Consider the following 14,474-nt stretch of genomic DNA (forward strand, 5'->3'; position numbering starts at 1 on the left):
TACGTGCAGCCCCTTATGGGTTGAATCGAGTACCTCTGAAATTCCTGTGTCGATGTGTGAACCCACAGGGACCTTGGAAACAAGGTCTGTGGCGAGGCAGTCAACCGAGTTAAGGTGAAGTCACTAGGGAGAGCCCTGCTCCAATGACTGGTGTCCTCAGAGAAAGGGGACATTTGGGCCCTGCCGCCCAGGGAGAAAGCCATGGAAAGCTGACAGCAGAGGTCAGGGGGAGGCGTCTACAGGCCCTGCGACACCAGACCCTGCCAGCGGCCACCGGAAGCTAGAACTCATCCAGTGAACAGTCTGCTCCAGGCCCTGTCCTGCACACCCCTAGTTTCCCCACTGGAGCCGCACGACACTAAGATTGTACCGTTTTATACCTGGACATGCTTAGGATATAAAATAATTAGGGAGAAGAGGGAGAAACTGTAAAGGAATTAAAATCATAGGAGCCAGAGAAAGCAAGAACAAAATGAGGCCAAAAAAAAAAAAAAGGTGATGCATTAGGCATCTGACCAGTCTTGGAAATCAAAGCTGGAACGCCCAGCTGACTCATGCCGTCCTCTCCACGTGCACCTGTGACTTACCTGGCGATATTCACCACATTATCGGCCTTCTTGGTTCTGGGATTGATTCCCTGCAAAAGCTGTTCTAGAGGAGAGACTATCAGAGCCAGCTGACTCTCCCTCAGAAGATCCATGAAGAGGTTTTCCTTCTGCAGGGTAAGATTGAGAAGTGCAAGGCAGTGCTGCACTGCTTTCTCCAGGTGTTTCTTCCCTAGCAACCAAAAATTGAAATCACGTGAATCTTAGAAACGCACAGTCAAGTCTTAGGAAAACAAGATAAAAGACAAGTTCTAGATTCAAAAAGCCCTCAAGTTCTCAAAGTTTTCGCCGCAACCTCACGAAACTGCTCACCCTTGCAAGTCATGGTGATTTTTGAGACTCAGATGACTTTTATGCAACGGCTTCCAGTCATTTTTCCTGTAATTTTCCCTAATTATTTAGAGCAGTGGTTCTCAGATGGGGCGGGGGAGAGTAGTCTGGCCCCAGAAGACACTGGCAATGTCTAGAAACCCATTTGGCTGTCACAACTGGCCAAGCGCTACAGCGTCTAGTGAGTAAAGGACTGCAATGCACAGGACAGCCCGCACAACAAAAATTATTCAGCCCAAAATATCAATGGTGCCAAGGCTGGAAAACTGTTGGAGTAATCCACGATTATTGTGGAAAATTTAGAAAATAAAAAAGCTAAAAATATCAACAAGGATCATTTATAATCCCATCATTCAAATTTAAAATTTGTGGGCTCTGAAGCCAAACTGCTGAGGTTCGAATCACAGCCCTGACACTTCCTGGGGAAAGATGTGAAACCTCTTTGTGCATTCATTTCCTTATTTGTTAACTGGACATGATAATATCTACCACAGGGCCTCCACACAGATTAAAGGCACTAATACATACTTTTCATTGTACAACTCCCTGAAAACCCTACTATAGATGCAGAGAGAGAATCTTACAAGTGAAAAAGAACTTCAGAGATAATCTGATTATTTCACACCCGCAGATAACAAAAGACGAAACTATCAAAGCTGTTCCCGAGACACAAAGACACGCAGGCACACACCAGGGAAAGGGGCATAGGTGTCAAGCTGCTTCACGCCTTCTTCCAGCAGACTCAGAGCAAGCTCCAGCATCGGTGACTCGTTCAGAAGGTGGTACATCAGGCTAAAGCCTGGTGGCTTATAGGCCATGATTTCTTCTCCTAAATAAAACATAACATAGTCCAAAAGACAGTGAATTCGTATTTTTCTTATACCTTTGACTCAGAAGAAATGTATGAGACTTATAAATTAAATGGCATCTAGACAGATATAGGCAAAGTTTTAATTTAGAGACAATACACAGACTATACGGTGGTAATCCCCCAAAAGGCTGATCTGCATACAGTGACCAGTCTCCTATGACACAGTCCTTACAGATACTAAAGAATCTGTAAGGCAACCTTCTTTGTCTTCCCGTAAGTAAATTTTACTTTATTTTGTCTCGCTAAGAACAAAAAGATTAAATCCTAGTTTAATTTATAGACAGAAATTATATATTACATATAATACATAATTTATAAATTATAAAGTTCCGTAAGTACCTGACACCTTGTTTGAAAGTGACCGAATTAATTACCTTGCAGCTCCACAAACTGGTCTACAAAATCTTCAAGCTGAGGCTCGTAATCTCTGAGCAATTTATAAAACACCTCCAAAACAACTTCAGCCACTTCCCACTACAGAAAGACACGAGTATTTCAGTAACAGCAACACAGTCCAAGGGGAGAGCCAGGCGAGGCTCTTCCTCCCCCCACCCCACTTTTCTCCAGAAACGAGTGAAGTCCATCTGCTTTATTAATTTATTCTAGGCAACACACAAATACCAATTCATTTTGCTTTATGTTGCTAAATGTTAATGAACTGGCAAATTTTTCAAGGTAGAACACTTGGAAAAGCCTTACTCTTAAAGCAGTGTTTCTGCAGCAGATATCTGAGCTTCATTAGCAAATCTCAAGCACTTAAGTGTCTATTCATAGTCCATTTATAATTAAGCATCAGATTTGGACAATTTTCCAAAGTGTTAAATAGTTCCAATTGCCTCTCAGAATCTCAGCTGAACAGGATCGGAGAAAACACCTCCTCCACCCACCCTTAGTTCCCGGGTGAGTCAGTGATGCTCATGGCATGAATGGTTTCCCCAGGACCATAGCGCTTGGCAGCAAACCTGCAGGAGGTCAAGCCCTGAACTTGAACTCCAGACCAGTGTTCTACCCTGTGCCTTGAGCCAAAGACATTAAAAAGACATAACCACTGGTAAGCTTGCCCCAAAAGAACCCATTATCATCTCTTTCTTAAAAATGTTTAAGAAACATTTATGTTAAGAAACATTTATGTTATGTTATGTTTATCTTAACATTTGTTAAGAAACAAATGTTAAGAAACATAGTTTAAAAACTATGTAACAAAAAGTATTTATGCCAAAAGAAAATCAAGTATCTACAACCGTACAGACGGTAAAATTAAAACTTGATTTTAAAAATTCATGGCATAGCCCTGGCTGGTGTAGCTCAGTGGATTGAGTGCGGGCTGCGAACCAAAGTGTCGCAGGTTCGATTCACAGTCAGGGCACATGCCCGGGTTGCAGGCCACAGCCCCCAGGAACCACATTGATGTTTCTCTCTCTCTATCTCCCTCCCTTCATTCTCTAAAAATAAATAAATAAATAAAATCTTAAAAAAAAATTCATGGCATAGAATTTTTAAAAGGCCGAGTCTGGTAATTGTATGCAGATTTTTTTAAGTTATTATTTTAAAATCACTATTTTCACTGCACATAATTTTATTAAGGCTGAGTTTGGGAACTGGGACTATTGTGTGATTTTTTTGTTTTTAAAGATTTTATTTATTTTTAGGAAGGGAGGAAGAAAGAGAGGGAGAGACATCCATGTGTGTGAGAAACATTGATTGGTTGCCTCCCTCATGCCCCCAACGAGGGATCTGGCCAGCAACCCAGGCACGTGCCCTGACCAGGGATCAAACCGGCAACGCTTTCAGTTTGCAGGTCAGTGTTCAGCCACTGAGCCACACCAGCCAGGGCTGATTTTTTTAATTATTATGTTTAAATTATTCACTTTTCCCTTTTTCAAAATTTCAAGATCAGTTATTTAAATAAAAAAGGCACATCACCATATAATAATAGGTTTTGGGACTGACAGGTACACACGCTGCCACTGACACTGCACACTGGCTACTCATCTCAATCCAGAGCAGTGTTCCCGGCTCTAAGTTACGTCTGAGGAAGACACTCAAGTGCAACAGTCACAGAACGGAGGGCAGATTCTTGGGGTAAATGTGTTGGGCGGGAACTGAAACGAAGGGCAGGGACAGCAGCAGCACAGAAACGGGGACCGGCTGGGCGAGAAGCGGGGACGCTGGGGAGGGCGTGGCTGGCTGACACTCTGACACGTAGGTCGCTAAGGACCCTTTTAAGAAAAGGCAAATCAGATATCCCAAACACACACAAAAAATGTCAGGACAGTTTATCTCTCATGCAATAACTTCCATGAGTGAGGCATGGCTGCTGTTCCTGTTTCACCCAACAAGGAAACACGTTACCCAGGGTAATTCGAGGGACTAAACAAAATGTGTGCCCCTCTCGGTGTTCACTTTTACTACACGAGAAGCAAAAATTATAAAGCAACTGACACAAAAATGAATGTCAGCTACTTGGGACTAATTTATAAACAAATATATTCAACGATAAGGCAATGAATAACTAAACTATGCTAGATACAAGTACTGAGTATGCAGTCATTAAAAAGACTGTTTTCAAATACTCCTCATTATGTTTAGTGGCCAAAAATGATACAAACTAATGTAAATAATTATTCCAATTTAAGTACATATGCACAGGATAAAGACTAGAAGTTATCTTTCCTTCAGCAACAAGATTATGAATGATATAATTCCTTGTATTTTTCTGTTTTTTCCAAATTGCCCAAATGAGCATAAACATATTCTTATAATCATTAATACAACAAATAAACCTAAAAGGTTCAGAACAGCAAACTATAAATATAAGGCAGAAATGTCCCTACAAGATACACCCTAGGGTACTCTGTGTGGCAATAAACAGTATTGTCAACTAAAGTGAGTTACACCAGACCTGGAAGGGTCTCTTACACAGTGGTTATGCCTGAGTCTGAAATCAGAGTCCTAGATTCAAATACTGGTCCTGGACTTTAGGCAAGTTCCTTACCCTTGCTAAATCTCCATCTGTAAAATGGGAATATTAATAGTACCTGCCTCACAGTGATACTGCAATTACGTAAGTATCGTAAGTGCAATTGTGAGTGTGTTGCAAGCAGAACAATCGTGCATCAATGTCAATGCTCCCTCAGCTTTTATCCATGGCAGACATACCGAAATGGATCACGATATGCTTTCCCACTAAACCAGACCCCACTACCCAGAAGCACCACTAATTGACAGAAATTGGTACAAATTTAAACTTATTTACATCCCTAACCTAAATTATCCCAACAAAGGACAGTGTGTTTCCAACTGAAAATATTCTTGATTCCATTTTGGGCAAAGTTTGTTCATTAAGGATCTGAATGACTATGAATTCATATCAATTAAGTTACTGATCACTAAAAGTCAGTGCTTTGGTTTTAATGCCCAAAATTATTTTTTAATGCAGATAAAATAATCAGACCATAGACATTTCAGTATTAAGACTGTGAAGCGTACTAACTTGTAAAAGCTAAAATGAATTTGCAGCATCTTATACCTTTAATAGAAAAAGCAACAATAAATGAGTAAGAAAAAAGGTTTTCTCTGAACATAACCTTTTCAGCTGGTCTCCGGTAAGCTCTTGTGCGGAATCGGAGAAACACAGAATCTCTAAGGAACTGCAAATACGGGTCAAAGCCAGGGGGCCGCAGTCCAGCACCCAAATTAGAAGGAAATGAGCTCTCCACCAGGGTACTAATAAGCTGGCAGAAGGCCCGTGTCAATGGGTATTCTTCACACCGGGATTCTATTTCATTTAGCTCAACCTTCCAAAGGAAAATAAAGAAAATTTGATCATATAAAAATATCAGCTATAAGGTTCAAAGCACTTTGCAGATAACTCATTAATATTTCTACAGTATCAAACCAAAAGACATGTAACAGGTTATTACCATAATTCATTTAGAGAAAAAAAATCACAAAAGTATTATATACTAGATCTTAGCCAAAAGGCCAAGCAGCGATACAAAGTATTACATGAATCTAGATCAATGAGGAATTTCAAATTTACACATACTGTTCCCAACTTTGAATTAAAAATAGAAATCCCAAATGTTCCTTTAAAAAAGAGAGAGGGAGTACAGGGAGAGAAGGAAAGAAACAGAGTCCCGCTTCAGCCTGACCCAAGTAAGGTCATTAAACAGAGTTCAGACGAAACCTCCAGCCTGGATGGCTGCCACGGGACATCCTTCTCCAGCTCTGAAACCCAGAGTACTTTGGTTCCTTTCATAAACAGTTTCAACACTAACCAGCAAGCCCTTCAAATGAAAATACATTAAATTTGAAAATTACAGGAACTTAATAGAGTAAGAATAATTCTTGGTCCTTCCATCTTGTGGGTGTATGAATACAGCATTCAAACTAAAAGGAAAACTTTACCTCTATACCGATAGCGTGCCTCTGGCTTGGAACCCTTACGGTCTGCAGTATCTTAAAAAAATAAAAATGAGATGTTAGGAGCAGTTCTCACTCATCAACGAAAAGTACTGACTTTGCGATGTAACAGTCACAGTCTTCCCCACCACACCCACAAATCTTACAACGGCAATCCGAACGGACAACTCAGGGGTCTCTGAGGACTTTCATTAGCAACTGTGTCAGGGCTGGGAGAACTGCCAATTACCTGGGCTTCAGAAAACCGGTCATTGTTAAGTGCACACAAGATGTGTTTTCAGCAAATTTCCTCTCATATGTTCTAGGACTGAATCTTAAAAGAATTTATGGGTTGAAATCTCATCGGTGTTCTAAACACTGGTCTGTTTTATAACCAGCCCCACTGTTGGTACCAGGAAACCCAGAAGTACATTCGTTAAGTACAGGTTTCTTATGTGGGCAGAAGTTCTGAGTTAAGATGTTCTGTCCCGACCTTGCTAGGACCATACAGTCAATTTACTGTTGTGTAACCTAACTGTCTTTGCAAGTTGAGAATATACTATTAAATGGGATTGTTTTTTTGTTGTTGTTTTTTTAAAAACAGTCTCGCTCTGAGGACAGAACTGTCTAAATCCAATCACAATGCATCTCAGGACTAAAGAGGCACCAAGCACTTAGGACGCTGGTACGTCCCGAGACACTCGTGAGTGAAAAAATGAAGCATCAATACTAAACCAAAGTGACCGGGCCTCTCAGCACATAACAGCTCCCTTAGTTCTTGTTTGCATGAAGTATCATTGACACTCTCAGGACACATATGCTAGAATGTAATTAGAATATTTTGCTGCTTCAAAACAGTTGCTTCTAGGAATAATGTCTTAGAATCACAGGCTCCCTTATGTTGTATTATTGCTAAGACAAAGGGTCCCCCAACCATTTTCCTATAAATACCTCTACATAGTACATTCTTATTTTCCTTTTCCTCTTACCACATAGAGAACAACTGTGCCTTGAAAGAAAAAGTCCAATAGGGCTTACCTCTAAAGAAAGAAAAGGTGGCAGATACTCTTGCGGCACAGGACAGGACGTGCACGGAAGGAAGCAGCGGAAAAGAAAAACGGGCACTCCCCACACTCAATGAGTGCAGGCGGCTTCTGAAGGGTTACACAGATCACCCTGGCCTCAAAGACCGAGCTGAGGAATTCTGTCCCTTCACCGATGTCTTCCACTGAAAAACTAGCTCTTCCGGGAAGAACCAGTCTCCGCTAACCCAGTGACACTGTCACTGCCCCCAGAGGAAAACCCAAACCTACTAGTTCCTAATGCTCAGGACCAAAAGGGTAACTTGTATTTGGGAAGTTCACGGTATATAAGTTTTAAATTAGGTGCTCTTTCTTGTATATTATCAAGACTCACTTTCCAAACTGTAGTAAGGTAAATAAAGGCGCCTGTAACACTACCTGAGTGTATTCCAACGACTGCCAGAGGAGAGCAGCGATTTCGGGCGATTTGCCAAAGGCAGCCAGTGTCCGCAGCAGTTCGGCCTTCAGCACCGGGGGAATGCTGCACTGCAGGAGCCCCAGGATCACCACCACGGGGGTCCACTGCGGGTGCTCGCAGAGGGCCAGGCGGGCGTTTTCACTCTGGGCATTGAGCACAAAGAGAACAAGAGACTTTCCATTTTCAAAGCTAAGAGAAATGGCCAGCAATCATCTACATTTCTAGCACTTACACTGAGTATTCATAGGCTTAATACATGCCACAATAAAGATAAGCGTGTGGCTTATGCTTGAAGTCTACCTTTGAAACAAATCAGACCACTAGCTCGGTTAATGTAAAGAACTGAGGAAAAACAGCCTTTGTAAAACTAGTTTCACAGCCCTAGCGTGGAAATGGTAAGTGCAGAAATAAATGGTCTGCCAGGGTCATATAAATCTTACGTAGACACTTTATATCCTTTCTGGGACAATGTATTGCATTGGCCGAAAAGTTCATTTATAATTTTTTTCCCATAAGATGGCTACAGTAGTGCTTAGTTGTCTTTTAACTTCGCTTGAAACAATTTTGTTAGATTGTATTGTGACAACTGTCATATCAGTGTGCATTAAAAAAATCAAATCAGTGAATTTTTGTGCAGCCAATTAATTTTAATATTGAAGATGGAAAAAGATATGCAACATTTTCAGCATATTACTCTTTATTATTTCAAGAAAGGTAAAAAACGCAACCGAAATGCAAAGATGCGGGCAGTGTGTGGAGAACATGCTGTGACTGAGCGAACGTGTCAGAAGCGGTTTGTGAAGTGTCTTGGTCCTGTTGACATTGTGGCCAAACAATTCTTTGCCGTGGGGCTGTCTTATGCATCGGAGGATGTTTAGCAGCACCCAGGCCTCTATCTACTAGAAGCAATAGCAGGAGATAACCGACATACTCAAATATCCAAATCAGTAAAGCTATTGGTAAAAATGAAAATGTGTCTTTCAGAGAAAAAAATGTTAACAGATTTTTTGGCCAACCCAATACCATAGTCTACTGTAATGTAACACATAAATAAATATGTACTTGTTCTTTACAGAGAAAAACTGGAGACATATATGGCAGCAAATATTCCATTTTAATCCAATAGGAAATAATTACTAATTTTGCTTTGATGTTTAATAATGTTAAGCATTATTGGAAAAAAGGACGGAAAGGACAGAACAGAAGACACTATTCCCATCCTCCAGTCAGAATGTCAGACGAAGCAACTTCTCTTTGCTCTGTTGGACAACAGAGGCAAGTAGCAGGGACTTCTGAGTGGAAAAATTATGTAATGAAAATAATGTCTTCTACAAAGACTAATTTGGTAGTCGCAGGTAAGATGGTTTGGTGTAAGTAGAGAAAAGAAGAGTAATTCAATAAATAACTTTTCAATTATAAACAGTCTTTATGTACACATACACACATCCACACTGACACAGGGAAACTTTATAGAAGGATGAGCACCCAACAACCGATTCTTACTTGCCCTCATAAATATTTTCTTGCAGGTTTATGTTGTCATTTTCTTATAAGTTTATGGCAATACACAGGACTACTAGAGACTTCCGGCCAAGATGGAAGCGAAGGTAGACACACTGTGCCTCCTTGCACAACCAAAAGGAGGACAATGACAATTTAAAAACAAAAACAACCAGAACTGGCAGAAAATTGAACTGCAGGAAAGTCAGACAACCAAGGAGCGAAAGAAGACACATTCATCCAAACCGGTAGGAGGGGCGGAGTCGGGCAGCTGAGCGGAGAGGACTCACAGCAAAGCGGAGGCTGGTGGGCACATGGCGGACCCAGCGAGGTGGAAATTGTGGAGGGGCGAGCAGCACAAGGTGGCTGTGGACCGGGCGGTCCCACAGTCTCACGCAGATAAACCAGGCAAAATAAAAGGGGAGCAGGACTGAGTGCACAACCCAGGGCCCCAGCTCGGGGAAATAAAGACTCAAAACACCGACTGAAAACACCTGTGGAGGTTGAGGAGCCAGCGAGAGAAACTCCCAGCCTCATAGGAGAGTTCACTGGAGAGACTCACAGGGTCCTAGAACGTACACAAGCCCAGCCACCGGGAATCAGCACCAGAAGGGTCCGGTTTGCTTAAGGGAAGTGACCGAAATCCAACAGTGAAGCAAGCGCCATTGTTCCCTCTCGGACCCCGCCCCCCCCATAGCGTCACAACCCAGTGACTGGGTTGCCCCGTTCTGGTGAACACCTAAGGCTCCACCCCTCAGTACGTAACAGGCACGACAAGACAAAAACAAAAACAAACACAACCAAACAAAAAAAGGGGCCCAAACGGAAGAACAGATCAAAGCTCCAGAAAAAACACAACTAAGTGACAAAGAGATAGTGAACCTATCAAAAGCAGAGTTCAAAACACTGGTAATCAGGATGCTTACAGAATTGGTTGAATTTGGTTGCAAACTAGATGAAAAACTGAAGGCTACGCTAAGTGAAATAAAGGAAAATGCACTGGGAACCAATAGTGATGGGAAGGAAACTGGGACTCAAATCAATGATGTGGACCAAAAGGAAGAAAGAACCAAACAGAAAAGAATGAAGACAGAAGAATTCAAAAAAATGAGGAGAGACTTAGGAACCTCCAGGACATCTTTAAACATTCCAACATCCGAATTATAGGGGTATTAGAAGGAGAAGAGGAAGAGCAACAAGTGGAAAAGTCATCTGAATAAATAATAAAGGAGAGCTTCCCCAATCTGGCAAAGGAAATAGACTTCCAGGAAGTCTAGGAAGCTCTCAGAGAGTCCCAAAGAAGTTGGAACCAAGGAGGAACACACCAAGGCACATCATCATTACATTAGCCAACGTAAAAATGAAGGAGAGAATCCTAGAAGCAACAAGAGATAAGGAGACAGTAACCTACAAAGGAATTCCCCATAAGACTGTCAGCTGATTTCTCAAAAGAGACCTTGCAGGCAAGAAAGAGCTGGAAAGCAGTATTCCAAGTCATGAAAGGCAAGGACCTACATCCAAGATTGCTCTATCCAGCAAAGCTATCATTTAGAATGGAAGGGCAGATAAAGTGCTTCTCAGATAAGGGCAAGTTAAAGGAGTTCATCATCACCAAGCCCTTATTTTATGAAATGTTAAAGGGATCTTTCTAAGAAGATAAAAAACATGTATAGTAAAATGACAGCAAACTCACAATTATTAACCACACCAAAAACGCAAACAACTAGAACAGGAACAGAACCACAGAAATGGAGATCACATGGAGGGTTAGCAACAGGGGAGTGGGAGAGGGAGAGTGGGGGAAAAGGTACAGAGAATAAGTAGCACAGATGGTAGGTAGAAAATAGACAGGGGGAGGGTAAGAATAGTATGGGAAATGTAGAAGCTAAAGAACTTATATGTATGACAACATGGACATGAACTAAAGGGGGGAACTGTGGGTGGGAGGGGGTGTGCAGGGTGGAGGGGAGTGAAGAGGGGAAAATGGGACAACTGTAATAGCATAATCAATAAAATATATTTAAAAAAGAAAAAAAACAGGACTGACTACTAGAACCGCACCTTCCAAAGGTGAAGAAACAAAGACCTTAAGGATAGAATCCTATAGGAAGCTTCCCATACAGACGGCAGGGTAGGTAAACACCGTGCTCACCTCCTCTGATGCCCATAATCAAAATTACATCCAAATACACCTGAAACCTATGGAATTTTATTAACCAATGTCACTCCAATAATGTCAATAAAAAGGAAAAACAAGAACAATGAAAAAAATTACAACTAAATTATAGAACAACCATCCTTGACAATGACCAGAAAACTAGCTAAACAGGACTCTTATAACTAAGGATATAAAGAAGCCACATCAAGACTGGGTTATGCAATGAAATAAAAAACAAAGCCAAACAAAACAACAATACATAATTCTCCATATGTGCCAAATATATCCCTAACAAACAATAATACGCAAAAATTTGGGGGCTCCGTACCGTGCCACTGTGCTAGAAAACAAAGTTACACTCTTACGTGCTGTGGATGGATCACCTACCCAAGTAATGATGGTGGACGTGAGCTGCAGAAAAGCGATCAGTCCGTCCTGCTCCTTCTGGGTGATGCCACGCAAAGGAAGGTGACGGTACTGGACGCTGTCTGCACTTGGGAGATCCTTCCGGAGGTGCTCATGGTAAAGCATTAAGGAGTGAAAAAAATGCTCCCAGGAAACAGGACTGCCCCCTGCTCCCTGAATATTTTCAACTGTAAGGAAAGATAGCACAACATTTTCTTTCAAAAATGTCTAAGTATTTGCTTGGAAACGGAGGAAGAATACAAATTTAAAACAGTAAGTTTTGCTTTGCCCTGGCCAAGTAGCTCAGTTGGTTAGAGCGTTGCCTCAGTACGCCAAGATTGCAGGTTCGATCTCCGGTCAGGGCACATACATGAAGCAATCAATGTTTCTCTCTCTCCCTCTAAAATCAATAAAGAAAATTTAAAAATTAAAGAAAAAAAAACACCTACAACCTTTGCCTTTGTCTGAGATAAGTAATGTGCTGAAAAGGGGCCAGAATCCACGTGTGAGCTAGAAGTCTGGATTAGTTTTCCTCAGGACTAAGAAGGGGCGCTGCCCATGTAAACGCCAAGGTGAGCCGCCTAGAGGTCAGTTCTCCACTCCACAACCGGAGCCCCTCCATGTTGTCATGTGTAACTGTATGGGGCCACTTCTCCCACCAAAGAATTCCCAAGGGTGGGGCTTAAGTTCCCGCAGAGAGACCTGACTACACTCTCAATTTGTAAACAAGGCTACTGGTTCCACACCAAGCAGCATGAGCAGAAGCACAGCACATAAGACCAGTGGCTTTGACAGAGCAGTCAGATGCTGTCTCCGCAGCCAGGCCGGTCTCCGTTCCAATCTCGGCTCCCCAGTTACTTGTGACTCTGGGTAAATGACTTCTCTCAACTTCAGTTTCCTCAATGTGAAAACAAAAGAAATAACATCTACCTAGGAAAGCAGATGTTTAATAAATATTTCCTTCTCTTCCCTTTTGCAATGTTTTTAGTTTAACCAGACTCAAGTCTGAAAGTTAAATGAGGACTTTGGGAGAGGGATGAAAGAAAAACCTTTAAGTACAGACATTCAGAAAAGAAGCACTTATGAAAATAAAGACATCGAAATTATGCCGCAGGGTGTGTATATGGCTCTGAGCACCAGATGCGCTCTTAAAAAATTTTAAGTATTAATTTTGATTTCACAAACTAAACTGTATTTTATAAAGCAAATGATAAAATCCCCTAATCTGTGAGACCATAATCAAGGCATCACTGCGCATACAGCCACCCTGTTCTTCTCTCCCCGTCACTATAAACATAACTTACACATCTGTAGAACTATCACAAATAACCAATAGTCTTCCAAAGACCAAGGGATACCGAACCCCAGGACGTCACAAGGAACCTACAGGACACCCGGGCTTTGCTCACCGTGACCGCTGCCATTGACCTTGAGCAGGCTGAAGCAGTAGTGGGCGCACTGGGGCCCGCTGGCCAGGCCCCGGAGCATCTTCAGGTAGGGAATATAGATGGTTGGAGGCAACAGGTCACCCATTTGCCTAACAAACTTTGACAAAACAACCTGAAATAGGTGGAAAGCATTGATTTACATAAAGCGTATCTTAAATTTAAGGCAACATGGACTAGCTAATAAACACTACATACTAACTAAAACTAATGAAGTACTCTGATTTAACCCCCAAAAGCCAAAATAATCTGGTATTCTACTTGGGAAAATTTGCTTTTTCAACCTTGTTATTAACAATTTAATGCAATTACAGAATATTTTTGTGAATATAAGATACACTTTTTTCCCAAACATCTCAACATCAGAGAACATAAGACTGGCCACATTTAAATATGCAAAACAATTGAAAAAACTTACCAGTGTAAAAGTAACCTGTAAATTCAAAGATAAACCTAGAAATCAAAGTTCCTAAATTCCAGTCAAATTCAGTATAAAGACCTTGTAACCTAAAAGAATTTTCAGTAGTGACCTGAACATATTTTGTCTGTGTTCCTACCAATACCATGTTCCTATACTCCTGGTTCTGTAAATCCACCTGTTAGTGTTTCCTTTTTTCTTGTTTATTCCTTAAATCTATGATCAACAGCTAAAAATATTATTCAGACATATTAGTTGCAACTCTAAGCTGAAATTACACAGGTCTCTGGAAATTATTATTAAATCTGTTAGGTATAATAACGATTTTGTAATTACGAAGAAAAATACTCTTTTTTTATGTAATTTTTAAAAAATATTATTTATTTATTTATTTTTAGAGAGGGAAGGGAGGGAGGGAGGGGGAGAGAGAGAGAGAGAGAGAAACATCAATGTGGGGTTGCTGGGGGTTATGGCCTGCAACCCAGGCATGTACCCTGACTGGGAATCAAACCTGCGACACTTTGGTTCGCAGCCCACGCTCAATCCACTGAGCTACACCAGCCAGGGCCGAAAAATACTCTTATTTTTAAGAGATAGATATTAACTTCACCAACAAGAAGGCACCACTATCTCATGCTGCCTATAATTTACTGTAAAATACTCCGACAAGATAAAAGTAGTAAAAATAACTGCAGTAGATGAAGCAAACATGGCAAGATTTAATAGCTATAAACTGAGATGTTGGATGTCGTTAAGAATTAATTTCTCTTCCATGGTTGAATATTTTCATAATGGAAAGTTCTTTTTTAAATCTTTAAAAACATTAATAAATCCGCCC

The 14,474-nt window shown here is 41.1% G+C and overlaps 1 protein-coding gene across 1 annotated transcript in view; it reads right to left on the reverse strand.

Moving 5' to 3' along the window:
• Positions 1 to 14,474, reverse strand: part of NUP205 (nucleoporin 205) — a 71,272-nt gene that overhangs the window by 37,778 nt on the left and 19,020 nt on the right. The window contains exons 11-18 of the mRNA XM_045855710.1: positions 13,183 to 13,333; positions 11,756 to 11,961; positions 7,671 to 7,853; positions 6,217 to 6,267; positions 5,394 to 5,603; positions 2,181 to 2,280; positions 1,627 to 1,764; positions 588 to 777 (exon numbers count right to left, since the gene is read on the reverse strand). Coding sequence (XP_045711666.1) covers positions 588 to 777; positions 1,627 to 1,764; positions 2,181 to 2,280; positions 5,394 to 5,603; positions 6,217 to 6,267; positions 7,671 to 7,853; positions 11,756 to 11,961; positions 13,183 to 13,333 — 1,229 coding nt within the window. The remainder of the gene's footprint in view (positions 1 to 587; positions 778 to 1,626; positions 1,765 to 2,180; positions 2,281 to 5,393; positions 5,604 to 6,216; positions 6,268 to 7,670; positions 7,854 to 11,755; positions 11,962 to 13,182; positions 13,334 to 14,474) is intronic.

Source organism: Phyllostomus hastatus, unplaced genomic scaffold, assembly GCF_019186645.2.
Source record: "Phyllostomus hastatus isolate PE091 unplaced genomic scaffold, TTU_PhHast_1.1 phas_scaffold_114, whole genome shotgun sequence".
NCBI classification, from domain to species: Eukaryota; Metazoa; Chordata; class Mammalia; order Chiroptera; family Phyllostomidae; genus Phyllostomus; species Phyllostomus hastatus.